The sequence below is a fragment of the Coprinopsis cinerea genome (genome assembly GCF_000182895.1).
Source record: "Coprinopsis cinerea okayama7#130 chromosome 5 map unlocalized cont3.5, whole genome shotgun sequence".
Taxonomy (NCBI): Eukaryota; Fungi; Basidiomycota; class Agaricomycetes; order Agaricales; family Psathyrellaceae; genus Coprinopsis; species Coprinopsis cinerea.
In genome coordinates this window covers 2,599,884-2,626,441 of record NW_003307540.1, presented here as the reverse complement: position 1 = coordinate 2,626,441, position 26,558 = coordinate 2,599,884, and the positions used below count along the sequence as shown (strand labels likewise).

Here is a 26,558-nt window from a genome sequence, read left to right as displayed (position 1 = left end):
GTCGTCGTCGTGGTCAGAAGACAATGGCAGAACGGGCGGTGAACGGTGTTACCGCGCCAAGCGGGCCAAGCAAACCCCGCGATGAAGCCGGGGAGCCGAGATCGGTGGCGGTACACCACTTACATAACCCGCAAAAGGGTTCAAGAGGCGCCGCGATTTCGAGTCCTGGTCCGGCCAAGTACTCCTTCAACCTCGAATACGGGAATACCCCATTCACAAGCTCAAAATGAGCTCTTCTCGCCCAACACCGTACCAGGGCAAGTCCCTGCCCGACTCTTCAGCTGCGTCCACCGCGTCGGAAAGTATTATGGCCATCGACACCGTTAGAGAGAGGAAGAAGGATTCTAGAGGTGAACGGGAGGATGAGGAGAGGACTGCGTTGATCGATGCAGGAGGCAGCAACACTCCTGAGGTTTCTGCTGATTATGGCAGTATTGCGCCGTCAGGTAGGTTTGCCAGTTCGTTTGTATAAATAGAGGCGGTTGGCTGCTTTGCTTTGGCTGTCCAACGATGCTGACCCCCGAACTGTTCCCAACAGTCCCTGGACGTGCTCCGAGACGCAAATATGCACTTGCTAGACGAGCACGCTACTATATCCCCTCGCTGGCATGGATCCCGCAGTACAATTGGTCGCTGTACGTTGTTGCTTTTTGCGTCCGGATCATGTACCCGTCTTCACCGCTCATCTGACTCTTTCGTTTAGTCTCGGTGGCGATATCCTAGCCGGTTTGACAGTCGGCTGCATCCTTATACCCCAATCTATCAGTTACGCTTCGTCGTTGGCGAAGCTCAGTCCCGTAACTGGTTTGGTAGGTCCCATTCCCCGCCCCATTCGTGTTTGTCAAGCCCACAACTCATACCAGCCAACCATTCAACTACTTAGATTTCTGCCTCAATTCCTGGAATTATCTATGCGTTCCTTGGTACATCCAGACAGCTTAACGTTGCACCAGAAGCGGCGCTCTCGCTCCTCCTGGGCCAGGCCATTCAGGAGATCCGACACGAAATTGGGGACCCACCAGAAGGAGGAATCGACGTTGTCGGTCTTGCCGTGTCTTCCGTTATCAACTTTCAGGTGAGTACCACACTCTTTCCTATTACTAACTTTCCCGTCCAATTGCGCGTGTCTCTCACACTGTGTTGCGTGCTCGTTCTAGGTCGGCTTGATTTGCTTCCTTCTCGGTTTCTTCCGCCTGGGCTTCATTGATGTCGTCCTCAGTCGGGCTCTGCTTAGGGGCTTCATCAGCGCCGTCGCTGTTGTCATCTTGGTGTGCGTATGCGATTGCCCGGTTGGAACACGGTTGTGCTAACAGTACTTGTGCAGTGAGCAGCTGATACCCATGTTCGGCTTGACCCAGTTGATGCGGGTCGTCGGTCCACATACCACCCTTCAGAAGATCGCGTTTATCTGGGACAACGTCTGGGAGCACTCGAACCAGCTTACTATGGTGATCAGCTTTGGCGCATTGGGCTCCCTCGTCCTCTTCAGAATGTTCAAGAACCAGTTCCAAAAGACGTGGTGGATCTACCGTCTCCCGGAGGTGCTGATCGTTGTGGTGCTCTCGACCTGTATGTTCATTCGTCCGTTCATTAACTTTTGTTTGGCTCATGTCCCTTCTTAGACATCTCTGGGAAGGTTCGATGGGACAAGGGTGGCGTTGATATCCTCGGCGCTGTATCCGTCAGCACAGGAGACCACTTCTTCCAATTCCCCCTTGCCAACGGCAATTTCAAGTTTGTCCGCGCCACTACCTCCACCGCTGTGTAAGTTACCTTTGTCATCCGATTCTAACCCTCTCCTGACTGCCGTCTTCCCTCTAGTTTGATCGCTGTTGCTGGCTTCTTGGATTCCATCGTCGCTGCTAAGCAGAATGCTGCTCGCTTTGGACATTCGATCAGTCCCAACAGAGAGTTGGTCGCTCTTGGTGCCTCGAACTTGGTTGCTTCTTTCGTTCCCGGTACCCTTTCGGCCTTTGGGTCTATCACTCGGTAAGCCTACGCCACTCCCGTGTCTAGACCTTGCTCATTGTCTCTACTGATAGATCCCGCATTAATGGTGACGTCGGCGGACGAACCCAGATGGCTTCCATAGTCTGTTCGCTGGTCGTCCTCTTCGCGACGTTCTTCCTCCTTCCGTGGTTGTACTACCTGCCAAAATGTGTTTTGGGTGCAGTGTAAGTCATTGCTTCGCCGGTGCCTAGTTGGTCCATGCTTATGCAATCCTCCCAGTATCACCCTCGTTGTTTACTCCCTCTTCGCCGAAACTCCTCACGACGTCATGTATTACTGGAAGATGGGCGCCTGGGTCGACCTCGCGATCATGACCATGACCTTTACCGCTTGCATCGTGTGGAACTTGGAAGCTGGTATTGTCATTAGCATGGTTCTTTCGTTGTTGCTTGTTGTGCATCGCTCGTCCAAGACGAGGATGACGATTTTGGGAAGGATTCCGGGTACGGATAGGTGGAAGCCTTTGAAGGATACGCCGGAGGCTGAGGAGGCTGTTTCGGGTGTTTTGATTGTGAGGATTAGGGAGAGTCTGGACTTTGCCAATACGTCACAGTTGAAAGGTGGGTTGTCAATCTTCCTTTTCATTCTTGCTTTCCAGTACTTTAGGTTGCCCTTGCCTTTTTAATTTGGTTGTCTTTTTCTCATTTTCGGGGTTGCTGACATGCATTTGTTACTTGCAGAACGACTGAGGAGGTTGGAGCTGTACGGACCTCACAAACACCACCCTTCCGAACGACCTACTCGTCAAGAGGCCTCTGTGCTCATTTTCCATATGGCCGATGTCGATTCCGTGGATGCTTCGTACGTCAATTGCTTTGCGATAAATTAAACCCTTACTGACGCAGTCTCTTAATTTCCCCCTTTCCGTCTTCTGCATCTCTCTCTGTCTCCGACTAACGCACGTTTCACGACGATGATGCAACTCCTACAACCCAAACGAATTCTACACCCACGAAAAACACAGAGCCGCGCAAATCCTCTACGAACTCACCGAAGAATACATGAAGCGTGACGTTCAGATCTTCATGACGCACGTCAAGGCCAAGCCGTACCAGACGTTTGTCAAGGCTGGTATTGTGGATATGGTTGGGTTGGATGCGTTTAGGGAGACTGTGGCTGATGCGGTTAGCATTGTTGAGAGGAGTGCTGCTCCGAGTAGGGTTTGAGTGTCGCTTAAATGGTTGGTGGTGTATCCCGTGTCTATCAGGAAGGGATGGGTAGACTGACTACCCGCGATATTCTCCTCGGGTACCCCCCTTTTGTTGGAATTTTTGGATTAATGATCTAGTGGAGGATGCTCTCTTCTTCCCTCTTGGTTACTCATTTCATATAGACTCTGGCATACATCCCACACTGGATAGTACATGTGTTTGTTCACTCTTGTCCCGTCTACATTCGCTACACGAGTTTCTCTTTCATGATTTTGTTATGACTATTTTTTTTCTTACAATTTTTGACGAATAACATCGTTATACATACCAATGTTTCGTCCAAACCAAGTCCAAACGACCAGTTCAAACTTCTCTGGGAGGAATACCGAACGAGGTAATACCGCGCCCCTATCGTCCGCTCTCGCCAAGCCATCAGACCATCATACTTGGCATTTGCGCACCGAGACGCGTTTGTCCCGGTCAAACGCTTGTTTCGTCCATACCATCATCGCTTTCTCGAACGGTTCATCCGCCTTCTCTAGACTCTAGTCTCTACCATACCCATGTCACAATTAACAAGAGATGAAGACGATGTCACCTCGTTTCAGAGACCGCCGTCGCCGCCGCCGCACACGACGTTTGCAGCTCGGGGAATTCATGTACGCCATCTTTCGTTTTCAAGGTGTAGAAGGGAATTGAGGGCTTATTGTCTGTCTGGATATCCTTGAAATTCGTGGATCTTCTCTGAACGCATTTTGGAAATCCTTACTGGAATAACTCGATCGCAAACACCGACTTTGAACGGCGATGGATGGTCTTTTTGCATCGACAATTGGGCCACCGATGTGACGGACTGGAAATAGCCTCCAACCTTCTCGGCATTCAAACCACGCGATTACAGGTACCCAAGTCCTCATTCGTTCCAACATCTTGCATGGAACTGCGATGGGAAGAAACTGGCTGTTGTGGGGATAGATAAAGCAGTGAGGATTTGGAATCCTGAAAAGAGTGTATGTGTTCTTCTGTTTCTCTCTTCACAATAGCTAATGGCTAATGATGACTATGTCGATGGTACATCGTGGATGATATAATCTAGTTGGAACCACGACAGGCGTCAGTGTATTCGGGCGCACATTCGGACGATATCGACCATATATCATGGAACCCTACCCATCCAGAACTCTTCTGCACCTCAAGTCAACGAGATAGAAGGATCGTATTCTGGGATGCTCGACGTACGTCTAACCCTCCTCCTTGCTACATACAGCCTATCACAAGACCAGCGCCTCACCGTCTTACAATTCCCAATACCCAACAGAATCCAGACACATCCAATCCGTCCCTCTGAAATTCACACCCTCCGAAACGTGCTACTCTCCGAACGGCCGACACCTCCTCTGCGCATCACCTAATAAGCATACCTACTTTTTGGAGCTGACGCGTGGACCGGATGAAACGAAGGAGACGTGGAAGTGTCGCGAGGTTCCGCCTGCTGCTCCTGCTGCAACTCAGCATAGCCAAAGTCAAAGTCAAAACCAGAATCAAGAACAACCGGCTAGTAACAATAACAGCAATGCTAATGCTAATGGAATGCCCGCACCAGCACCGACAGTACCGGCAGCACCAGCAATACCAACAGGTCCAGCCGCCATGCGCGACCGTGAAGCCTCCACATCGGTATCCGGCCCCACCCAAAACCAATCCCAATCTCAATCTCAACAACCTCAACCACAGCCCGGGACGTTACTCTCAATACCAGGCGTAACGGGCATATTCAACCATACAGGCGACGGAGTGGTCACCTCCTACCCTTACCTGAACACCATCTTCCTCTTTGATTACCCCGCGTGCCAGCCTTTTGGTGACGAGTTTGGGCAGTTGCCTGCTCATGTGGGCGGGTGTGCGGCGTTTGCGCTGGATCCTAGGGGAACGTACGTTTCGTGTTTTTCTTTTCTTCATACGCTCGTGGGTCGTATTCTGACGAGTAGTGGAAATATAGATATCTAGCAACGGGAGGGACAGATTCCATCGTCAACCTGTTTGACACGAATGATTGGTTGTGTACGAGGACGATTACGGTTTGCGAGTATGTCTCTCCCTCCTTCCCCAATTTCCAAAATTCGCGCTAACATGAGCGATCCGTTCAACAGACACGCAATCAACAAACTCAGTTTCTCGCATGACGGAGAGTATTTAGCGATCGCAAGTGACGGGCCTTACATCGATATCGTACGTTCCTTCTCCCTCCCTGCCTGCATCTCCACTACCTGCCCGTCCAACTAATCACTAACCCACCACTTCCAAAACTAGGCCGCAGTAGAAACATGCCAACCTCTTCACCGAATCCCAGCGCTGGGACCGTGCATGTCAGTCGCCTGGCACCCCTCGCGATACGTCCTCGCCTACTGTGGACAGACTAAATCTCGTGAAGGAGGACCTCCGCCTACGGCTGTTATTAGTACTTTTGGAATGCTTGATTAAAGGGGCCCATGTGCGTGGCATGGAAGTCCGTATGCGATGGAGTGTAACCTCGTCGTACTTGCCGATCCATTGACCATGGTCGGCTGAGAGATTCAAATCAAGCTACATTGCAAAAAACGTATGATTTCATTGTACATTGTGGGACAATTTCTCTTTCTTTTTGGCTTGGAATAAACGAAACAATGCGTACGTAGATGAAAAAAAGAAGTGGCCACTAGAGCGCTCAAGTAGTACACGTTAGTAATGGCAACACTCCAACCACTGACAAGCAGCTGTAGTAGGTGGAGGTAGTCAGAACAATGTGCAGAAGTTGAAAGAGAAAGAGGTAAGCATAGGGGCATAGGAGTGATGCGTAGTGCGTACAACGTATACGTATGGCAAAGCAATAAGCAGTAGGAACGACAGCAAAAGCGAGAATAGAGAACAAAGCAATAGGTGGGGGTACGAAACAGTAGTCTAGATGTAGGATGAGGAAATCAAATGAAACATGCCAGTGTTCAAGATGCCAGAAATTAGGATAGGATGAAAAGTGAACAAAGGGGGATGCGAGAGAGAATATAAAAAGGGTGTACACTGTACGGTAGTTTGGTATATGTGCATGTGCAAGCAAATAAAGATAAAAAAGATGATGCGGATAGAGATGAGAGCGAGAACAAAACGGAGCAGAGCAGAGTGAAACAGAGATAGCAAGCAAAGAGACAGATAGCGAGAACAAAAACAGAACATATCGAGAGCAATAGCAGATAACGAAAAAGAAAGATCCTAAACCGATGCATGTAAAACATGGTTCAACGTTCAGAACGAATTCAGATCGTCAAAGAAGAAAACCGGCCAGCCGAAACAAAAACGAATCGGTCCAGCGAGTCATCCAAAATCCAACGGTCTAGCCTAATCCTGCCTGAAGCTGTACGCAAAAGGCGTATGCTCCGAAGTTGAAGGAGGACGAACAACCACATCAGGCAACACCTCGGTCTTCCTCAGCAAAGCCCTCTGCTTGCTCGTCTCAGACCTCGCAAGCTTCAAAGGCTTCAAGTTCTTCTTGGGTCCCACCAAGGATGATCCATCACCCTTCAACGAATCCGGAATCCAGCTGTTCTCATCGTTGATGAAGCTAGCGGCCGAGATGCGTTTCTGCTTCTTGCCACTAGATTGTTTCAACGAAGAGGTGGTCGAGTCGGGAGAGTTGGAGCCGAGCGAGTTGGTATCACGCTCTTGTAACAAGGAGAGCTGGCGCAGTCCGGAATCGCGAGGGGATCCAGAGGGCTTGGCATTCTCGTTGTTCTTGCGCTTGTTGAAGCTACCAGCCTTGGGGACCAACGGGCGGACAGTTCGGGAGGACCAGGAAGTAATGGAGGAAATTGTCGAGGTGACTTGCTCGTTCACATTGTTGGAGGAGATGGGGTAGGTATTGGAAGAGGAAGATGAAGGAGCAGCGTTCTCGTCAGACTTGATGTAGACGATGCTCGAGCGCTTGCTGGTCTTGGAAGCAACCTTGGTCGAGGCGGACGAGATGGAGACCTTGGACGAAGGCACAGGAGGAACAGGACCCTTCGACAACTTGGGTTTGTTGGCAACCGAATTGTGCGGGGTGCTATGCGAGTCGGGGTTTCCAACCAATCCAGCCTCGAACTCATCGAACAGGGTAACAGTCGAGGCGGCAGAGGGAGGATAATTGGATTCGGGAATTGTGATCATCGAGTTGCGAGCAGTTTCAATACCGTGGGGGACGTCAGCGCGGAGACCGAGCGAGCGAGTGGACTGGCTTCGGGCGAGGCTGGCACCACCATTGCTGTTGGAGAACGAGGTCTCGCGGTCTTCCTGGACAGCCTTGAGGTGAGGAATAGCATTGGGAATGGAATCACCACCGAACACGGTGTTCCTGTATCCGAGCTCGACGTTGGAAGGAACGGCGACGTATTGCCCGACGCGACTCTCGAGTGCACCGCGGATCTCGTTGCTCCAGTTAGCCAATGAGTGAAGACCTTCTTTGCCAAGGCTAAGACTACACAAAGAAGAACAGTCAGTAAACACATTCATTCGTTGCAAATGACAAGTGACGCAACCCGTCAAACACACGAACATACCTCGGAAGACTGAAGTGGTTCTTCTTGTGCGTCTCCTTCCTAGTCCTAGGCTTCCTCCTAGCAGGAGTGGAATGAACCTCGGGCGATGAGAAGTCATGACCAAACTCCTTCAACTCCTTCATCATCTTCCTGCCCTTATGCTTGCTCCAGGTACCAGGGGGCGAAACATCATCCTTGATCTTCATCTCGCTTCCAACCTTGAGACCAGGAACGAGGAGAGGAAGAACACCAGCCGTCAAAGCATCAATCTCATTCAAATCATCCGAGACACCCTTGAACGAGTAACTCGACGAGAACGACTTCTTGTGCGAAAGCTGGGCCAATCGGGCAGCGCGGACGTTGGGCGGGGTCGGGGGAAGGGGGAACGGAGGAGGTGGGCTGATGTCATTGAAGCTGCTACCAGTGGGAGTCTGGGGTCCGCTAATCGAAGAAGTCGACCGAGTTCGAAGGTGGCTTGCTCCGTTATGCTTCTTCACAACTACCCCCGTCGCATTTCCGATGGCGGGATCGGCGGCGTCACCGTCTGTGGGATTCTCCGTGGTTCCAGCGGGTAAAACAACAGTCTGAGCGAGCGTAGAGAAGTGGCGCTGTGCAACCATAATCCTGCTGGCAAACTCGGACTCTTCATTTGATCCAAATGTGGAAGCGTTCTTGCTGGAGCCGGTGCGGAGCCTGCCGAATTGAGCGCTGGTTTCGGATTGAGAGCGGTTGTGGATGCAGACCGGCATGGAGGAATCGCCTTCATGGAATGGGACAGGTGGAGTGCGTTTAGACGGGTAGTCACTATCGTCGTCCTCTTCGGGAGGGAGCACTGACAACTTGGGAGTGGGAGTGAGCATGGTCATAGCACGGCCAAACTTGGATTTTCCTTCAACGGCGTCGCCCTTGGAGATCCAAACGTCACCGCTTCGGCGGCCTTCGACAACGGTGGGCGTAGTGCTCATGCTGCGCTTGTACTCGTGGGACCACTTGTATTGGGGAAGCTCAGATGGAGCGGTGCTGACGCGCTTGGAAGGGGCACTAGATTCACGGATATCGAAGAGGCCGACAGGGATGGGAAGACCGGAACCAAAGACGAGGTTGAGAGCCAGAAGAGGTGCTGAGAGCGTGACCGAGAGCACGTAAAACATGTAGACTGGCTGAGAGACAGTGGCCTGTTGGGAAAGAATGATAAAGTAAGGAAGAGCTAGAGCCTAAGGTGGGACAAGTTAGCCTATGATTGAACCAGGAAACATGGTGTGCACTTACAAAAGGAACCCAAACGGAAATGAACCAACCGATTACAGGGCGAAGGGTCAAGTGGATTTCGGTGCCGGCGGGAGCAGCGAGGGAGGCGAGGCCCTTCTCAGTGGACGTGTCAGGAGCATAGCCATAGCCGCCCAAAACCTTTGCAGTAGCAAGGGCCGGAGTGTGGGGACGGGACACAGCGGTTTGGAGGTCTTGCTGGCTTGACGCATGGATCGATGCTTCATAAACGCTGTGGGTGGGAGTGAAGTCCCATGCAGGAAGAGTGGTCCGGGTGCCGTCGGTGGAAGTCAACCAAGAGTTTTGGGATCCCAAGCGACCGCGGGGGTAATCGGGGAGCGGAGGAAGCTCGCGCCTGAATGGGTCAGAGTCATGGAGACTGGCGGCGCTGGGGGAGGGAGGGCCGAATTGGGAAGGAAGAGGGGGAACGGGAGGAATAAAATCGTCGTTGTTGACCGACGAGAACCAGAAGGAGGATTTGGCAGGGACAGATCCTTGGTTGCGGCTCGAAGGGCGACCACCGTGAGTGGAAGCGACGGCGGTGTGGTGGGTCGAGAATGACCATGCGGACATAGAATTGCGTCGTGATCCGGCGGTGGAAGTGATCCATGATGCGCCATCTCGCATGGCGTCAATGTCTTCTGTTGCGAATGAGGGCCTTGATTTACCCTCAGTGACTGGGGGCCAGGTATCTTGATCTTCATTGAGAGCAGCGAGGTTCTTCTTGATCGTGAAAAGCGTAATGAAAAGACATGCAAATGAGATGGTCGTGAGAACCGCAAATGTTCCAGTGTATGCGGTGAGGCCTGGGAAAAGGCCGTTGACGCCTGCGCCTGAGAGGACTCCGGCAAGGGCAGTGGAGGTGACGGCCAGCAGAACGACTGGTGCCCAGAGCATCCAATGCTTCTTGCCGAATGAGAAGGAGCGACCCATTCTAACATGCAAGAGGGTCAGAGCTGCAATAATAAGCAAGCAGCCCTGTCTTGCTGTCATGATGAACCACAACCGAACAGTTGCGAGTGGGTCTTGCGCAATAGCTGCTCCTGAAGGTCCTGACGTGGCCTCTGCTGTGACGTGCCAGACGAAGATGAAAACTGCGAAGAGGTCAAATCCTGCGAGCCATAGGTGGCCTTTATCTGCTGGTGACAGAGAACGGAAAGTAGGCAGTCCAAACTCGGCCTAAACCATTCAAAGTCAGAGAAATTTTCTTGAATGAAGAAAAGAACGCACTGGAGATACACGTCTGCTTAGCGGGCTTGGTGGCAGAATTGGAATGATAATTCTGAGAACGACGAAAGCTGAAGCGAGGAAAGAGACGAAGGCGAGAACAAGTGCTGGAATAAGTGGAATCATGTTTGTCGTATAGTCTTGATGTCTTGAAGAGAGCGTAAGGTGCGTCGTGCAGCGCGTAACGGCGTTGAGCCTTGCTAGAACCGAGCAAAGCCTGCCAAAATCTTGTGCTTGAAGAACGAAGTACTGGCTTGAGAGAACATTTTCTTCCGCGTTCAAGTTCAACTTTGAGTCACGTGACCGTGACGACTTTGATCGTTGCTAGCCGAAAATGGATCACCCTTGGGAAGGCGATTGCCGCCCGTCAACCGCCCGTTCTTGCTCTCAACGTCGACCACGATATCCTCCAGACCGTCTCCGTGGACATCGAATGTGACTGGTGCACTTTCTGCGGCGTCACAGCGCCCATGAGAAGCGGAAAAATCGAGCAGGTGTCCTGCTTACGAGGTTATTCCGGTTCCCCAGGCCCCCGAACAGACGGCTCTCTCCCTACCGACCGCCAATTTATGTGGAGAACGTCGAGAAGCTAAACCGGCGATCACAATACTGTCTGTTTCTCCTGTCTATACCATCCTGCGCGCAAGAAGCCTGCAAGAATAGTAGGTGCTGCCCGCAGACTAGGATATTCAGCCAAGTCTAGCGAACAGAACCCGCGTGCACGAAATGCAGCAGGGCCACTCTATGCCCCTCTCGCCCGCCAGAGGAGGTAGCACTTGAGAGTCGTCACCCCCGCCAACCCTCTTGTGCCACCTTGTGTGTCGGCGACGGATCATCTAGATTGTTCAGCATGCCGCATACTCCATCATCGACACCGCAATGTCATCCTCTTCAAGGTCAGGTGCACCATTAACGCTATTTTTATCCCAGTTTAGGGATCTTATCACCATATTTTCTCCCTCATTTTCTCGCCCTTGACCATCAATTCTCCTGACCAGTCCCACGTTTCAGCACAGGAATGCCGCTCTACTTGGGGGTTCGATCATACAGGAACGCCCAAAGAACCCAATAGAACACCACTTTATCTCACTTCTGTCACTTTACAGTCCGGATCGGTATGCGGTAGTATGCGTACACGAAGCCTCGGGCCATGTTGCAAAATGTCAAGAGCTTAATTCCCCCCTTACACCAAAACCGAGTCGAGATCTACGCAATAACCCATGCGAACTTTTTTTGGTGGCCAAATCTCCGGGTTCGTATATCTAGGAACCACTCTTGGTGTGCATTTTCCATTTCTCCCGAAGGAAACCTCGACCCCGTTTAACGATTCCTCATACTATGCTTCTCAGCCCACGTTGGGGAATTTCCATCTCGACTTGTGCTCTCCTCCTCTCTGTTGTTCTTACATGTACCTCGCAATGCTCCGCTCGTCGATATAATGGACGTCCAAACGCCAACTTTATGCGGCCGCCGACTGTACCTCCGGTAGAGGCACCCAGAGCTAACCTACCCGTGGTCAGCAAGAACGGCGTTCTGCTCCCCCCATACAGCACTATCTACTACTTTGATCAACTTATCGACCACAACAGGCCCGCGCTTGGGACGTTCAAGCAGCGTTATTGGTTCACTCATGAGTTCTACGAGCCCGGTACGCCTTTCTCCAATTGTCACTTCAACCCCTTTCTCACACACGTACTGCATTAGGGGGCCCAATTATCCTCTACACCCCAGGCGAATGGAATGCCCAGATATACACCGGTTTCCTCACCAACGCGACTCTTCCAGGAATGATAGGTACGTGCCACAGTTATTCCTGCCAGTCTCCGGTATTAACCCAGCAACTTTGCCCAGCTCAACAAGAGAACGGTGCAAACATTGTCCTCGAGCACCGGTTCTACGGCCTAAGCAACCCGTATCCTGACCTGACCGCAGAAAGCTTCCGCGTGCATACAATCCAACAAGCCATCGACGACCTCGTCTACTTTGCAAGGAATGTCGAGTTACCCATGTTAAATGGTGACAAGGTCACACCCGATCAGGCGCCTTGGATTCTCGTCGGTGGGAGTTATGCTGGTGTGTGACCTTCTTCTCTTCACACCTTCGCTCTTCCTGGAGTGAGAAGTACCCTTTTATGGAGCTGTGTGCTGAGCAATGGTTGTTGCAGGTGCCCTTGTAAGCTGGACTATGGTCGAGTAAGGCTTCCCTTGTTCTGGTTCCCAGAAGCGCTCTCTGACATCATTGTTTTCTTCCTCCATCAATCTCTCCCTGTTTCAACCCAAAGCAAACCGGGCGTCTTCTTCGCTGGCTATTCATCCTCCGGCGTTGTTCAAGCAACTCTGTATGTATACGTCCATTTTCCCAAAAATCTATTCCTTCCTTACTAATCGACATTTTATTTGACAGCGATTATTGGGAGTACTTCGAACCCATCCGCCAAGCAATGCCGCAGAATTGCTCAGCAGATGTCCAGCGGGTGGTCGAACATTTGGACGATGTATTCAGAAGCGGAAACCAGAGCGCCATTGAGGACGTAAAAGCCAATTTCGGACTTAGCGAGCTAGCGAAGATGGAGGACGTTTTGAGCGCCCGTAAGTTGCATGTTCCTTTTCTTGGCTATGATCTAGCCATTCTTGATACGCCATCTATCGACTATCTCCTCCGAGATGGATGTCCTTGTGGTGGATTAGATCACATTGATTCATGACTGACTGACTTTTGTGTTTGACAGTGCGTAATAATCTTTGGGATTGGCAGGAACTTCAACCGGGCTCTGGGCCTGGAACCGAGTTTTACAGGTTCTGCGATGCCCTTGAGGTGAAGGACGGTGTCTCGGCGCCTGCCGAAGGATGGGGACTTGAGCATGCGTTGGAAGCTTGGGGTCTCTACTGGAGGACGAGGTATTACTTCCAACGTAAGTCTTCGACATGGTCATCTTCCGGGGACGGTTGTTGACTAAACGCGTTTCGTTTTTGGGGCCAACGACAGTGTGCGGATTCGATGATCCAGAGTAAGCCAAGTTCTCTGCTTCTACCCTTGGAACAGCTAGTGAAACGGCTTGGTGGCTTGACAGAACTTGTTTGGGCACGACTAACACCGCGCTGGACTACTGGTCCGATACCTCAGTTGACAATGCATGGAGATCATGGTTCTGGATTGTGTGAGTACTGCTTTCTGATCCACCTATCACTTCTCTTCTTGCTTGTGAATCGCATGGCGTGGAGAACAGCTCACTAAGGCAATTTACTTCTTTAGGTGCAATGAAGTAGGGTACTTGCAGGTATGTTCTTTGACAGGCGTCCTTCTTTAGCGCTCTGGGGTCAGCTGATCCGGCTTCGTGAACTGACTGATGTTACCTTTTGGACAGAACGGTGCACCCGCTGATCGCCCGTCGCTTGTTTCGAGACTTATACAGCCGCCGTATGACTTGGTGCGTTCCTAGCTCTTCTGCTTCTTTCCTGTCGTGTTCCCATTCGTACCGGTTCTGTGTCTTTCTTCCTTCTTCCTTCGCGAGACTTCTCCTGCCCTCCGTGGCTCGCTCCGCCCGTTTGACTGGTCTTCTTCTCTTCTGCCCTTCTCGATGTCCAAGACGTTCAGCTGACACAATGTCTTGATATGATCTGAACAGAACATGTGTCAATTGATGTTCCCCACTGCCTTCTCTAAGACGCCAACGCCCCGCACGGATGTCATTAATCAGAAGTACAAGGGTTGGAACGTCCGTGTTGACCGAGTGATTTTCGTGGACGGTGCTCGTGAGTTGTCTTCCTGAAATCTTTCTCTTATGCCCACTCTACCCTCTCGATACGCTCTTTGCACAAATGAAACACACCACTGACTTCCATCTTCTTCTGCAAACCAGGTGACCCTTGGCGCGATACCGGCCTATCCGCGCGCATCCGCACACCCCACGTCCGAGGACGTACCCTCCAACCCATCTACTTGACTAACGGCTTCCATTGCTCCGACCTCCAGCTCAAGGGCGCTGTAGACCCTACCATCGCCTACGCTCGAAAGCAGACGTTACAACACTTTAACAGGTGGTTGAAGACGTTTAGGCCTCGTCCTGTTTGGCCACCGAGACCCATCAGGCCATTCCCCCCTATTACGATCGTACCTAGGCCTCCTGTGCCCAAGCCGAGGGTGTGGAAGCAGCTTGTCGGTGGGTGGTTTGGCGGACTGCAGAACAGGAGGAGGGTATGAGAATAAGGCACTGTTAAATTGGGTCAAGTCTTTCAGTTGGGATCATGAAAGAATGGTGAAACGAACACTTGTTGGTGTACGAAATGGAAACAGACTTTGTGCACCGTCATCCGACGAATGTCGATCGATTGGTGTATCGGGTCGATTGTATTATTTGTAGTTTATTATGTTCGAAAGCTATGTATGTATGTACGATTTGAACGGTTTGGAAAACACGTCGAGATCATCTAATCGGGCTTTGCTTTCGTGTTCCATCGCATCCTTTCCGATCCCCAATACCAATCCACACCAGAGTGCAGGTCCGATTCGTAGCCCGAGGTGTAACTTTCACCATGCGGCAGATACAGTATCCCAAATGGAGTCCGAGAGGCCTCGATTTCTCTAGCCCGAGTTCTTGTTGAGCGGTGACACTTTGTCACAAGTTTCGACAGCCTCCAAAAGAAGATTGAAGAACCCTGGTACCTGAAAAACACCAAGAAAAAACAATCAAGATAAGATTATTGTCAGCCCTTCCGAGTCTCTTCTCCAACTTCTAATTCTCCCTTGCCCTGGGAGATCATCCTGCCTCCGTTAAAGTTCATGATCACGATCAAGGCCCAAGGAACGGGAGACAGGCGAAGTCGGAAAACCAAGAAAAAGAAATGAAAAAGAAGACCGCGGGGAGCACTACTCACATTCAAGAAATCAGCAACTAGACAATTCCGTCCGGTCCTTCCCCAGCTTTCATCACACTTCTTGTACCGCCAGATGTCCACGACCGTCTCGCCAAGTGAATGTGTGCCGGTGAGCTCGACGTCGACTCTATACCTCGTCGCTTTGAACAGCTCAGGTTTGGAGATGTACGCGATAGTGAGGGCGTCGTGCAGTGGAGGGCCGTCGTCAAAGCCAAACGTGGATTTGTACGCGGCTGCGAAGAAGGAGATGAGCGTCGAGAGTGTGTGACGGAGGTTCAAGGTGGTGGGGTTTGGGAGGGGTTCGTCGGGAGAAGACGAGTGTGATACCGCTGGGGTGTGCGGCGAGAGAAGACGTCGGTGCACGTCTCGAGTGACGATCGCGGTGTGGGTGACGTTGATTGGTACCATCGTCTTTTTGACTGGAACGTCTAGAACGATTTGAGCAGCGTGGGCTGATTGAAAGGTTCATGAACCAGGTTAATTGCAGCTCAGTTTGAAGGGGTCAAAAGGTGGACTCACGATCGCACATAATGTTGTACTCTGCGACGGCGGAGCGGTTACCCATACCCACCGCTCCTCCCATGAACACGAACTCTTCCACGGCATCCAACAAATCCGGATAGACGCTCACAAAGAGCGCGATGTTCGTCATGGGCCCTGTTGAGACCACCGTGACCTTCTCCCCCTTCCCACCGTTCCATGTCTGCCTGATGATTCCAGACATGGCTTCCAATGCTCTAACACGTTTCCCATCTTCATCCACTTTGAAGAATTGTAGCACTCGTGGATCGTCAAGGGCAGGCAAACCCTCGACCCCTCCCAGACCATCAACGCCGTGGATTTCTGGATCATGTTTTGCTGGGAGAATTAAGGGTTTGTCGGCACCTGGGTAGACGTAGATCTCCCCCGGTTTAGCACCGAACGCGAAGAGGCACCGCGCAGCGTTTAGTGCAGTGTAGTAGCTGCTTGCGTTACCGTGTGTCTGAATCAAAATTATTAGCGCCAGTGGTTAGCGTCGGGCAGGGAGGGGTTGGACACGATTGGTGGCTTGAACTCACCGTTGACACCCCTAACAGCTTGATATTGGGCAGGTTCAGTGCTAGCATAAGGGCTGTAGCATCGTCATGTCCCTAACGACCAAACACCGCCACAAAACGTTAGCGAATTTCATCCCAAACATCCTCCAATCCTTTGGATTCGACACGAACAGGATCGACATCCAACCAGATAGGTTTCATGTTGCCTTGAAAGTACAATAATCGGTGTAGAGTTGCGAGTACAAAAGGTATCCAGGAAAGAAGGAGTGAAAGCTGGGGTATACCATCTGATAAGGGAAGTCTATCTAATCAAGCTGAAGCTCGACAAGCCGCGCACGCGCTCCCCTCGCGTCGCGTGGGCGCATACGGATAGGGGCCCCGATCTACGTATCTGTAGATAAGATATGCTGCTGATAAGATAAGGACGGGGGATTCGGGAATGCGGATACTGCCTCGTAGAGGGGAATTACATCCCCTTCAGAAAGATCTGGGACATCCGTTTGCGTAACTTCGGCGGTGTATTCTTGCGCTCGCGGTCGACGTTGATAACGTCCAAATATTGAGAGGCTGATGATGTCTTCGATGTTGTAGGCTTGTACGCCTGTCGCAGGGATGATCCCCCTGAAGGACGGTGTGACGGTGCGACCTCCATCCGCGGTGTCCTAATAGAAGCGAGGATGAGTGGTGTCCGGAATGATGACGACGAGATCGCCGATGTCTCTTCTTGGTAGCTGATCGTAGTCGTCGAAGACGTCTTCGAAAGCCGACGGGCTGATTTCCAATCTCCCCCCTCCCCCACACCTCCGAGTCCATCCGTCACCCCGTCTCCATCCACATTCTCTCGAACAACAGGACCATACTTCCCCTTCCTCGCCTCCGCAAATGCATCCCACACCTCCTCCACCACATCCAACATTTCATAATCCCATCGTACGTCGATCAAGAATTCCTTCTCCAACCAAAACACATTCCTCCCCTCGACGAGCTTCTCGCCTATCGAAGCCCACCGCACACGACACCGCGGACTGACAATCTTGGCGGCCAACATGAATGCAGCGAACAGGATTCTCTGAATTTCGTCTCGAGGGGGTATGCGGTTGGAGAACAGCTGGTAGCGTTCGACGAGGCGGAGGGATGCGAGGGCAACGCAGGGCGTGACTTGGGAATCACATAGGAGGATGGTGATAAATGAAACGATATCGTCGGGCTGAAGTAGTGGTGCTCCAGCGTCCGCGGCCGTGTCTGGTTCCGTGATTGATTCGAATTGGTGCAGGACACGGGAGGCGTAGAGTCGTGGAAGGTCGCAGAGCTGTTCTTCGGGAACCATCTTCAGTCTATGTCGTTATGTCTGGATGCTTCTCAGAAAGTGAGCAAGGTACATATACAAAGTAAGGAGAGGACAACCGTACCGCGCGGTAGCTTCGCCAGGATGGGCTCATACGAGTAGGTGAACAAGGACCGCAGCCTAGCAACAAGACGATCTACAAGAGACCAAAGGTGAAGTGAGGCGTTACGAGTGAAGACCAAATGGTGGACGTAGTCAGGAAACCTTCGATGGTCTATGGAAAGGGGGGAGGGAAGGGATTCATGTGAGGAACACCAGTTAGACAATTTGATAGACTCTTAAGGATCAAGGCGCGAAGAGAGGAGTAATCGTTTCGCCCTGAAACAAGTTTGATTAGCAACGCCCGATAGGCCTGTTTCTTAAGAGACTTCGGGCCCCCACGAAAATCATAGGGGTGGGTCCACTGGAACTCCGAGCATTCTCGGGCGATGGTCTAAATTGGGAGGGGGAAAGACGCCACCAATGCCACGATGCAAGGAAGAGGAGAAGAGGGCGGATAATCAGAGGGAACGAGGCGGGATACGAGGGACTTCAAGAAGGGAAAGTAATACATGTTTTCGATCATTCGGGCGAAAGAGGCGGGAGCCCGGGTACCGTGTTGCTCTGTTTTGGGTCGTTATCAAGTCTAGGAGATAACGTTGTGAGTAGACAAGATAGTCAATAAACGCTCGCACTATGACCACCGCACCCAGGAGCCCGGACGTTGGCAGCAACCATTCTGATCCCCGCTAAGTGGAGATCGGGAAACAGCCGAAGGTGACGGAAGCAAGTAGTTGATTCGAGGAAGGGGGATACGAAAGATGGAATGCAAGGATACATACATACAAGCAACGATGGTGTGAAAGTCGAGAAGCTCAAATGTGAGCAAACGGATTTGGGCAATCCGCCACCTTGGGGAACGCATTGTTCTGCGCAAGGACGACCATCTGCTTTTCGTGGCTGATGTAGCCACGGATGAAGCCTCTGTAGATCATGTTCGCCACATAGCACTCGGCTTCTTCAACAGGAACATCAATTCCTGAAATCTTTAGCCCAGCGTGGAACATTGCAATGGGCATTCTGGTGGTCTTCTCCACTGCCACCCAACTGGAGGTAGGAGGTTAGGCTGAGCCTCAGATAAAGAGGGGCGGGACGTACATTTTGCGGAAGAGACCTCGTAAGCTCAGTTCCCTTGCTTTCTCCAATGTCAACCAGAGGTTAAGCTCGAGAAGTCGCTGTTCGCCCTGCTCAAGGGCCTTGTCGTAAGCTTGGACGTCGCCGGAACGAATGGCCTTGATGAATGGAGAATAAAGTTGATCGAGAACAGGGAACCGTCTGAGCAGTTCCAGCGACGGAAGATGTCCTTTCAGAATGCGAAGAGGGATGAGGTATGTCAATATCCGTCTGTGCAAAGGGTTAGACTGTGGGTTCAAAGCAACGAAAGGATTAACGACGGACTGTTTATTGGCGTAAGAGCCGTTATGGCAGTGATAAAAGGCAAGAGTAAGCTCTTGCTCCGCTTTAGCGAAATCTTCGTTAAGGAAGCTCAACATGCCGATGTAATATCGGTAGGTAACCTACGTCCCGTAAACCCAAGAACGCTACATGGACCAAGTGGTGAAATCCCTTACCTGATGCGACCGGGGATACTGGTGTAACGGGGGGATGTCGTTGTTGGCATCGAGTGCACGCAGGATGTTCTTCGAAAGGGATATCCGTTTGACCTAGAACGAATTCAGTTTGATGAGTATAGAACGGAGACGAATAGAACACACTCGGAAGTAACACTTCAGCACCAAGCCAACGACGTAGTAAACTCCCCATTTCCGCGATTCTTCGTATGGTGATGTCCTTTGCGCCACATAATCAGAAGAAATCCAGCAGAGAGCAAAGTGGGCGTCGTACCTATCAGTCATACACAAGCCAAATGCCTTCGTAATTATCCTCGCCGCCTCTTCCATGCAATCGGTTTTATGCCCTCCAGAATGTAGGTCTGCCTAATGTCATTTAGATTTGGTTTTACAAGAAAAAGAGACGCGTACATCGTATGCCAAATCGCGTAGATCCCTAAGGATGGAGAACAATGCAGGCAGTGTCCATCCTCTGTTCTCTGGAAGGAAGCGGTAGAAGAGCCTAAATCCATTCAATCAGTCTGGTGATTCGTAGATTGCCTGTTGGTACGCACGAGACGAGCTGAGACTCTTCCTTGAAAGCTTCTCCATACCGCTTCTTCGCGATATTCCAGCACACTAACAAATACTGAATGGCGATCTCATCCCATGGAGACGCCACAAATCCTTCATATCTTGCCAGGTCAGACCGTTTCAACGCCAGTTCTGAAAATAAGTTTTGACACCAAAGCTAGTAGGAATATCAGGCTCACCTTTATATTTCGGTGCTCTTTCACCAAGTCCTTGCCGTGCGGACTGGTCGGCCTTAGCAAATACGCCAAGTTGGGACCGTTATTCTGGTAGACGGCATCGGTAAGGTTTGTCAAATATTGAGAGAACGTTATGGGCATCGTTGAGAACTGTACTGAGACTTTGGTCGTCGTCGAGGTCGTCGAAGATGATGGCAAGAGACAAGACCGACTTCACATGTGATGGCGCACTGGGGTTAGGGTCGTCTATCTTGGGCGATGCGCGGGCGCTCGAGCAGTTGGCCGGTAACTGTCACGTACACGACGCACTTCCAGACCGCTATCAGCATGACTCGAACGATTAACTGTGCACAGCTTCTGCTGCGATATAAACGTACGATTGGCCGCAGAGGATTCCTGTATATCCCTTGTCTACCGGCGTGACAGTGAACATGGTGCTGAGCTCTTTGGTCGACACTGTTCGCGCTGCTTCGTCCTCGCTCGCCTCCTCGCTCACAGAAAGCGTTACTGCTCCAAAGAAGGATCCTGTTATACTGAAACTGGGTCCCAATCCGACCATCCACGAAATCACAGCACCTGTGTTGGACTGGTCAACAACACCTCTTGCACCAGACTACGACGGTTCATACGTCAAAATCCTCGACGACGTCTTCGAACCTTGGGAGTGTGACAAGCTCATCGCACTCGCAGAGTCGGATGCAGAGTGGAAGCAGGCTGCTGTCCACTATGGCCTGAGGCCCGACCAGAATTATGTTAACACGGATTATCGGAACAGTGAACGAATTTTGAGGTTCGACCATGATGCTGCAGAGAAGCTTTACGAAAGGCTTCTTCCGTATGTCCAAGAGCTTCTGGAGATCAAACCTGGAGACAAATGGGAGGGTGTAGTTGGGCCACCAGGGCGCGTGCAAGGTACCTGGAAACTTGTTGGGTACGTAAACCATTCTTTCCCTTCGAAATACCGACTACGAAGTTGAATTTCGTATGTATTCTTCAGATTAAACGAACGTCTAAGCTTCCTGCGCTACGGCAAAGGAAACTACTTTCGTGGTCACTGCGATGGCCAACAGAAACTCCCTGACGGTCGCATGTCCCGCGTCACTATCCAGATTTATCTCGGCAATGACGACGTCGAGGGAGGTTCAACCAGGTTCACTGGAAATGCGGGCCGTGTATACGATGTCATGCCGAAGAAAGGGAGGGTGTTGATCTTCCAGCAGCGCAATCTATTCCACAGCGGAGAGGATGTTATCAGCGGCACAAAATATGCCCTGCGATCTGACTTTATGTTTAGACAACACCTCGACGACCAGTAGGTAGTACTTGGCTGAGATTGATGTTTTTGTATTCAGGGCCCTTTGCAACTGTAAGCCTCCAATATAAATCCGCCATGTGTATCTCCACAAAAAAGTTGGGTTGTATTTTGGGTTGTATTTGAGGTCATGGCAGAGTCCCTATGCCCTTCAGGTGTTTTGGGAGTGGAGAACGCGTCGCGATCCCAGCTTGATCGCCAGGGTCTAGGAGGTGGCTGTGTGGGAGCAGCTGCCATATCGGGACACCGCCTGGGCGCTAAAAACGCACCTACAAGCTCGGAGGCGGTTTATACCTCAACAACGAGTGTTCTTGCTTCTTCTCTTGCTGTAGGAAGTCCCCGCGCGTGATATCAAAGCAGTCCTGAAGCTCTGACATGCGCATGCATCGGAGCATGACACAGCATCACAGCTTTGAGTCAAGACCGTGCGATTATCATTTAAGAAGCGGGGTTGCTAGGTTCAGCGGCTTTCCTTCTCACCGTATACCGTCGCAACGAAATAGGTAGAGGCACAATGAAGCTCAGGCTCGGTCCTCACCCTAGTCCAGACGAGGTCTCAGCACCGCTCCTCGACTGGTCAACAACAGGCCTCGGCGATGAGTATGACGGGTGCTACGCGAAGATCATCGACAACGTTTTCACACCAGAAGAATGCGCTGCTCTGGTCGCCCTCGCAGAATCCGGCAGCAAATGGGAGAAGGCTGCCGTGCACTACGGAATGGGTCCAGGAGAGAGCTACGTTGACACCAGCTACCGGAACAGCGAGCGTATCCTTCGGTTCGACAAGGATGCTGCAGAGAAGATATATCAGAGGCTTTTGCCGTATGTGCCCGAAATTGTGGAGATCAAGCCTGGGGGTCGATGGCAGGGCATCATTAAAGACCGATGGTTTGGCATCGAAGGGTCCTGGAAGCTCATAGGGTAAGCATCAACAGCACTTTGCATGCAAAACATCCCATTAATTGCAACCCACTTCCCTATCCGTCCGTTACGAAGGTTGAACGAACGCCTGAGCTTCATGCGCTACGGCCCAGGCCACTTTTTCAAAGAACACTGCGACACCCACGTCCATCTCCCCTCACCCGACGGTCGCAAATCTTGGGTCACAGTCCAGGTCTACCTCGAAGACGAAGGTGTCGAAGGCGGGGCGACGAGATTCCATGCCGAAGATAATGGGCGCTTCTTCGACGTTGCCCCAAAGAAGGGTAGGGTGTTGATTTTCCAGCAAGAAAAACTCCTTCATAGTGGGGCGAATGTGGTGAAAGGACTAAAGTATAACATGAGGAGCGATTTCATGTTCACGCAATGTTCCTGAGTAGGGGGATGGGACCGGGTTTGACGTAGCCAGCCTCATGTCTCTTCATTTTAACCTTCAATTGTCGGTTCGATGGTCTAGTTGGTCATGATTTCTGTCTAACACACAGAAGGTCCCCAGTTCGAACCTGGGTCGAACCACTTTTTGCTTTTTTATAACCAAGCCACGGAAGAGACATTGGTGACCAACAGCAGCCACGACATTGGCAATGGTTCAATGGTCTAGTGGTTATGATTTCTGTCTTACACACAGAAGGTCTCCAGTTCGATCCTGGATTGAACCAACCTTTTGCTCTTTTTGCCCACCCCTGTCAACATCTGGAGCTTCTGTCCGCCCCTGTTGGAGCCTTGGAGGCAAAACGATTCTATTTTTTTCACGATCCATGTGAGCCTGTGGTGAAGTGGCCTTCTCCAGTGTTCCATACAATTCCGTGCAGTTGAACTGAACTGGCCGCACTGTCTTGTCAGCAAGTACGTCACCGCAACAATGTTTGGCGAAATCGCAATCCGAGGTTGGAACCGATACATAACACACTGTGTACAGCTTTGCGAAGATCTACCACCTCCAGAACATCTACAGCTATGGCACTGCAACCCTCTCTCAGACCTCTTAACGTGGCTGGCAAAATCGATGCCCCTCACACCCTTGACATCTTCTGTGGGTCTCCGCCGTTTAGCCCCTATCGCTATGGATAATCGCTGACCTTGGCGGTCTTGACAGTGGACTATGTCTGCCCTTTCAGGTACTCTGAGCTTTCGTTTCTGGACTGGGATAGACGATTGAACCAAACTGGCTGTTATGTGCTTAGTGCCAAGATGGCTCTTGCCATCGAGAACATCTTGAAGCCTTTGGTAGAACAAGGCGGGCAATACGAGGGGAAAGTCAAAGTGATCTTCCGTCTCCAAGTCCAGCCCTGGCATTCTGCGTCTACGTTGACTCATGAAGCTGCTTTGGCTGTATGTTCTTTTCTTTTGTATAGTTGGTTTTAAGAGTCTGATTGAACTTTGCTCGTGGCTTAGGTCCTCCGAGCTTCACCAGAGAACTTCTGGACTTACAGTCTCGCCGTACGTTCCCTCTGGATCTACCACTCTCCCCATCCTAACTAACAAGCTCCACCTTATACCCCACCTAACAGCTCTTCAAGAACCAATCCGACTACTTCGACATCCCCACCGCCAACCTCACACCCCTCCAAATCCGCGAGAAGCTCGTCGCCCTCGCGGCACAAGTCATCCCCGCAGACGCAGTCCAGGACGTCAGAGAGCTCCTCAAGCTGAAGGGGTCTGCTAACGGCGGAGTGGCGGTTACTGATGACCTCAAGTATAACAGTGGGTATCTCCTTTATTATCTTGTTATTATCTTTATTTCTTCGCTACTTGGTACTTGCGAGCGGTACTGTGGACCGTTCAAGTTCTGTGCCGATGGAGACGAGGATTACTGACGTGTGGTGATGTTACAGTCAAGTTTGCACGACAAAACAGCATCCACGTCTCGCCTACCGTTCTCTGGGACGGTCTCGTCGCTGGAGAAATCTCGAGCAGCTGGGGCGAAGAAGAGTGGAAGAAGTTCTTGAAGACCAAGGTCATCGTTTAACCGAGAGCCAAGTACTCCAGAAAGCGACGGTGAGTATGCGATTACGGGGCAATGTACAGGGAGCTATTACTGATAACGAATTTGTCGTGCAAAGAAAACGGACGAAGGAGGGGGAAGAAGTAAGGAAGAAGTAAAAGCGAAGGGAAAGTCAAAGTCGAAGATCGAAAAACAATGTACAACAGAACTCAACATACAAGTACAATGCAACCACTTGGGTTTTTAACTATCACTACATGAGATTATCCGCTCTTTTTGGTCGTGAGTTAGGAATACAAGTGGCCATAGCCATGTGAGTGGAAGGGGGATGAATCTACGCTAAGGGATGGGTTTGGGTGGGATAGGACGAGTAGGTAGGGGTATAACCAGAAGCATAACGGTCATAGAAAGAAGCATAAACCAATTCTTCAACATTACTCCAACCTCAGAAATCATACCCCATCTTCTTCAACCCCTCAATCGACGAAATCGACTCATGCCTAGGCTGATACTGATGCACCGGATGAGGCATCGTAACCGTCTCTGGCCCACCCGTCGCAAACCCCATAATCATCTTCGGGCCCAGCGCGTCAAAGTTCAAATGCGCGCCAAGCTTGAAGTCGTCCGTTTTCCATATTCGCTGGTAGACGAAGGAGTCATTGAAGGGGAGGACGTAGGAGGTGGTCGCGTCGACGGTGTTGATGGGGACCGGTGAGCGGAGCCAGACGCGTAGTTTGTGCGATGCGCCGGCGGGGATGGAGTTGGCTGGGACGGTGCTGCAGGGGAGTATAAGCTTCGCGGAGTGGAAGAGAAAAGAGAGAGAGGACGCACAAGACGAGGAAACTAAGCGTCCGTGGATCAGCGTCTAGTTTCATTCGAAAGTCTTCAAACAGGTTGGCGCCTACACCTCCAGCTTCATAGTCCAACGAATACTTGTACAGCGTTCCATTCACCCTTTCCCATCTACAACGACACCCACATCCATCAGCCTAGAACCTTGAGGCAAACGAGGCACAGACTCACCTGAAGGTGAACGTCACCAGCGCTCTCCCCACATACGCATTATACACCTGCTGATTCGAGTCCTGCACCTTCAGCCTCCCAAACGACGCATCGCCAATCGAGTTGAAATCAGGATCTTTCCCAAACCACAGCTCGTCGTCTCCAAACAGCCTATGCTCCACTCCGTCCGCCCTCAACCACACCCGTACAGACCACAAACAACCAGCCGGTATACTCGTTTTCCCGGGGAACACGCTGCATTCGACGAATTGATTTTTGTTTGACAGTTCGATTCGAGTGGCGCACAACAAGCAAGTCACAGTCAGAACGTATCCATGACACAAGAAACAATCAGAACGTCATTACTTACAACACGACGAAATCCAGTTGGCGCGGGTCGAGGGTGTTGCCTGTGGAGGTCGCGCCGACAGACAGGTACCTCTCCACAGGTTCGCATATCGGCCGCTCAACGCCGTTCGCCTTGAAGGATAACCTAAAGGTATATTTCCCTGTCGTCGGTCTTCCCGATTGTGGCTCGACTCTGCGCAGCGCAGTGGGACAGGAATAGAAAAAGCATATCGAGAGAGAAGTTGATAAGGCCGAAAGGAACGAACAGACAGTCATTAGCGACGGGACCGCGTCCCCCTTTCATTAAAGAAGCACAGCGAGAGAAGCAGCAAACTTACGAGATCAAGAACATGATGGGCGTTCCTCCAGCCACGAGTCGATACTTGTATACATAGCGCTCATAGTTGACGGGCGTATAGACGGACTGTTGGCTGAGGGTGTGCGGGTGTGGGAGAGGGCGGTGGTGGTGCCGGGAACCAGTGCTGCTTCTCATTGTGTCACGGCTGCAACCACCGGGTGATTTTTATCAATACGAGTCGTCCAGATAAGAAGCGGGCGTAGGACGGCTATTCACCTTGGGGAATCGATGTAAGGACTGGCGGGCCACGACGTGCCATTGCTGTTGTTCCTTCGGTGCAGAGAATCTGTATCTGTCGCTGAGCTGAAGAGCGGGCTCATTAGACCGAAAATGCTTGGAAATTGTAAATAGAAAAAAAAGCACGGGTGCGCATCACAGCAACGTGCGACCGCACTGCGCATTGTCCACAAGGATCTAGACATACCTCGAGCTGACAGCCTGCTCGTAATTGGGGGGATAGCTGTCTTCGTAGAGGATGGATTGACGAGGGGCTGAGTCGGACATGAAGCGTTTACCGTAACCAGACGGGATGGACATGGCGGTCATAATGCAAGGGAAGGCAGGGACGAGACCGCCGTCCTCATGGGATGCGGATGGAATGAATAAGAGCGAGTTTAGACGCTGGTATCTAATACACAGCGCTGTATAGAGACCGTGATCCCAAACATGATGTTCATCTCCAGCCTTCCCGGAGCACAGCAAATGGGCGCACCGTAGACTGCCGTTGCACACACAACTCCTAGAGGGTTTTGGGTCACCGGGACAAAGAAGCCTTTCGCAAACTGTTGTCGAATCCTGAAACAGGAAAGAGAAAGGAAGGAAGTCTGTCAGCTTCCGCTTC

General features: G+C 51.3%; 11 protein-coding genes and 2 non-coding genes across 13 annotated transcripts; 8 read left to right on the top strand and 5 right to left on the bottom strand.

The window, feature by feature from the left end:
• Positions 1 to 226: 226 nt before the first annotated feature.
• On the top strand, positions 227 to 3,266 carry CC1G_08138 (endoplasmic reticulum protein; the record flags this gene model as incomplete). The annotated part of the gene is made up of 12 exons (XM_001837532.2): positions 227 to 446; positions 539 to 635; positions 704 to 809; positions 884 to 1,075; positions 1,158 to 1,270; positions 1,325 to 1,569; positions 1,623 to 1,764; positions 1,822 to 1,989; positions 2,043 to 2,174; positions 2,230 to 2,570; positions 2,691 to 2,811; positions 2,975 to 3,266. 12 exons carry the CDS (start codon positions 227 to 229, stop codon positions 3,174 to 3,176), a joined length of 2,079 nt encoding a protein of 692 aa, XP_001837584.2. The 3' UTR covers positions 3,177 to 3,266.
• A 941-nt stretch (positions 3,267 to 4,207) lies between these two features.
• On the top strand, positions 4,208 to 5,715 carry CC1G_08137 (hypothetical protein; the record flags this gene model as incomplete). Its single annotated transcript, XM_001837531.2, has 5 exons — positions 4,208 to 4,232; positions 4,280 to 4,396; positions 4,429 to 5,092; positions 5,312 to 5,390; positions 5,482 to 5,715. The coding sequence occupies 5 exons, from the start codon at positions 4,208 to 4,210 to the stop codon at positions 5,713 to 5,715; spliced, it is 1,119 nt and encodes a 372-aa protein (XP_001837583.2).
• Positions 5,716 to 6,530: 815 nt separating this feature from the next.
• Positions 6,531 to 10,324, bottom strand: CC1G_08136 (hypothetical protein; the record flags this gene model as incomplete). The annotated part of the gene is made up of 4 exons (XM_001837530.1): positions 6,531 to 7,644; positions 7,727 to 8,919; positions 8,975 to 10,150; positions 10,202 to 10,324. The coding sequence occupies 4 exons, from the start codon at positions 10,322 to 10,324 to the stop codon at positions 6,531 to 6,533; spliced, it is 3,606 nt and encodes a 1,201-aa protein (XP_001837582.1).
• Positions 10,325 to 11,659: 1,335 nt separating this feature from the next.
• On the top strand, positions 11,660 to 14,398 carry CC1G_08135 (endoprotease; the record flags this gene model as incomplete). Its single annotated transcript, XM_001837529.2, has 11 exons — positions 11,660 to 11,846; positions 11,903 to 11,992; positions 12,050 to 12,271; positions 12,419 to 12,536; positions 12,602 to 12,786; positions 12,927 to 13,109; positions 13,184 to 13,205; positions 13,451 to 13,475; positions 13,563 to 13,625; positions 13,824 to 13,950; positions 14,058 to 14,398. 11 exons carry the CDS (start codon positions 11,660 to 11,662, stop codon positions 14,396 to 14,398), a joined length of 1,563 nt encoding a protein of 520 aa, XP_001837581.2.
• Positions 14,399 to 14,534: 136 nt separating this feature from the next.
• On the bottom strand, positions 14,535 to 16,310 carry CC1G_08134 (uridine nucleosidase; the record flags this gene model as incomplete). The annotated part of the gene is made up of 5 exons (XM_001837528.2): positions 14,535 to 14,860; positions 15,073 to 15,524; positions 15,592 to 16,054; positions 16,131 to 16,202; positions 16,251 to 16,310. 5 exons carry the CDS (start codon positions 16,308 to 16,310, stop codon positions 14,780 to 14,782), a joined length of 1,128 nt encoding a protein of 375 aa, XP_001837580.2. The 3' UTR covers positions 14,535 to 14,779.
• Positions 16,311 to 16,575: 265 nt separating this feature from the next.
• On the bottom strand, positions 16,576 to 17,436 carry CC1G_08133 (hypothetical protein; the record flags this gene model as incomplete). Its single annotated transcript, XM_001837527.1, has 1 exon — positions 16,576 to 17,436. One exon carries the CDS (start codon positions 17,434 to 17,436, stop codon positions 16,576 to 16,578), a length of 861 nt encoding a protein of 286 aa, XP_001837579.1.
• An 872-nt stretch (positions 17,437 to 18,308) lies between these two features.
• On the bottom strand, positions 18,309 to 19,954 carry CC1G_08132 (COP9 signalosome complex subunit 12; the record flags this gene model as incomplete). Its single annotated transcript, XM_001837526.2, has 9 exons — positions 18,309 to 18,540; positions 18,592 to 18,837; positions 18,892 to 19,010; positions 19,065 to 19,157; positions 19,209 to 19,284; positions 19,339 to 19,430; positions 19,476 to 19,566; positions 19,619 to 19,794; positions 19,841 to 19,954. The coding sequence occupies 9 exons, from the start codon at positions 19,952 to 19,954 to the stop codon at positions 18,309 to 18,311; spliced, it is 1,239 nt and encodes a 412-aa protein (XP_001837578.2).
• A 47-nt stretch (positions 19,955 to 20,001) lies between these two features.
• On the top strand, positions 20,002 to 21,196 carry CC1G_14702 (oxidoreductase; the record flags this gene model as incomplete). Its single annotated transcript, XM_002911227.1, has 5 exons — positions 20,002 to 20,090; positions 20,168 to 20,186; positions 20,332 to 20,744; positions 20,811 to 21,125; positions 21,166 to 21,196. 5 exons carry the CDS (start codon positions 20,002 to 20,004, stop codon positions 21,194 to 21,196), a joined length of 867 nt encoding a protein of 288 aa, XP_002911273.1.
• Positions 21,197 to 21,639: 443 nt separating this feature from the next.
• Positions 21,640 to 22,440, top strand: CC1G_14701 (hypothetical protein; the record flags this gene model as incomplete). Its single annotated transcript, XM_002911226.1, has 2 exons — positions 21,640 to 22,046; positions 22,122 to 22,440. 2 exons carry the CDS (start codon positions 21,640 to 21,642, stop codon positions 22,438 to 22,440), a joined length of 726 nt encoding a protein of 241 aa, XP_002911272.1.
• A 66-nt stretch (positions 22,441 to 22,506) lies between these two features.
• Positions 22,507 to 22,580, top strand: CC1G_20117. Its single transcript has one exon. It is a non-coding gene; the product is annotated as a tRNA-Val (tRNA).
• Positions 22,581 to 22,650: 70 nt separating this feature from the next.
• On the top strand, positions 22,651 to 22,723 carry CC1G_20116. The gene has a single exon. It is a non-coding gene; the product is annotated as a tRNA-Val (tRNA).
• Positions 22,724 to 22,993: 270 nt separating this feature from the next.
• Positions 22,994 to 24,238, top strand: CC1G_08130 (hypothetical protein). The gene is made up of 7 exons (XM_001837524.2): positions 22,994 to 23,097; positions 23,161 to 23,182; positions 23,249 to 23,396; positions 23,460 to 23,504; positions 23,576 to 23,768; positions 23,900 to 24,062; positions 24,128 to 24,238. The coding sequence occupies exons 1-6, from the start codon at positions 23,022 to 23,024 to the stop codon at positions 24,031 to 24,033; spliced, it is 618 nt and encodes a 205-aa protein (XP_001837576.1). The 5' UTR covers positions 22,994 to 23,021; the 3' UTR covers positions 24,034 to 24,062; positions 24,128 to 24,238.
• Positions 24,239 to 24,270: 32 nt separating this feature from the next.
• CC1G_08129 (hypothetical protein) lies at positions 24,271 to 26,254 on the bottom strand (the record flags this gene model as incomplete). The annotated part of the gene is made up of 4 exons (XM_001837523.2): positions 24,271 to 24,785; positions 24,841 to 24,972; positions 25,033 to 25,266; positions 26,142 to 26,254. 4 exons carry the CDS (start codon positions 26,252 to 26,254, stop codon positions 24,455 to 24,457), a joined length of 810 nt encoding a protein of 269 aa, XP_001837575.2. The 3' UTR covers positions 24,271 to 24,454.
• Positions 26,255 to 26,558: the final 304 nt, after the last annotated feature.

Excerpts from the sequence above, each read along its gene's own strand:
- CC1G_08130 (XM_001837524.2), top strand. The coding sequence starts at position 23,022 with ATGGCACTGCAACCCTCTCTCAGACCTCTTAACGTGGCTGGCAAAATC. Across the intron at positions 23,397-23,459 it reads CTCATGAAGCTGCTTTGGCT|GTCCTCCGAGCTTCACCAGA; the intron begins GTATGTTCTTTT and ends CTCGTGGCTTAG. Across the intron at positions 23,769-23,899 it reads TGATGACCTCAAGTATAACA|TCAAGTTTGCACGACAAAAC; the intron begins GTGGGTATCTCC and ends GTGATGTTACAG.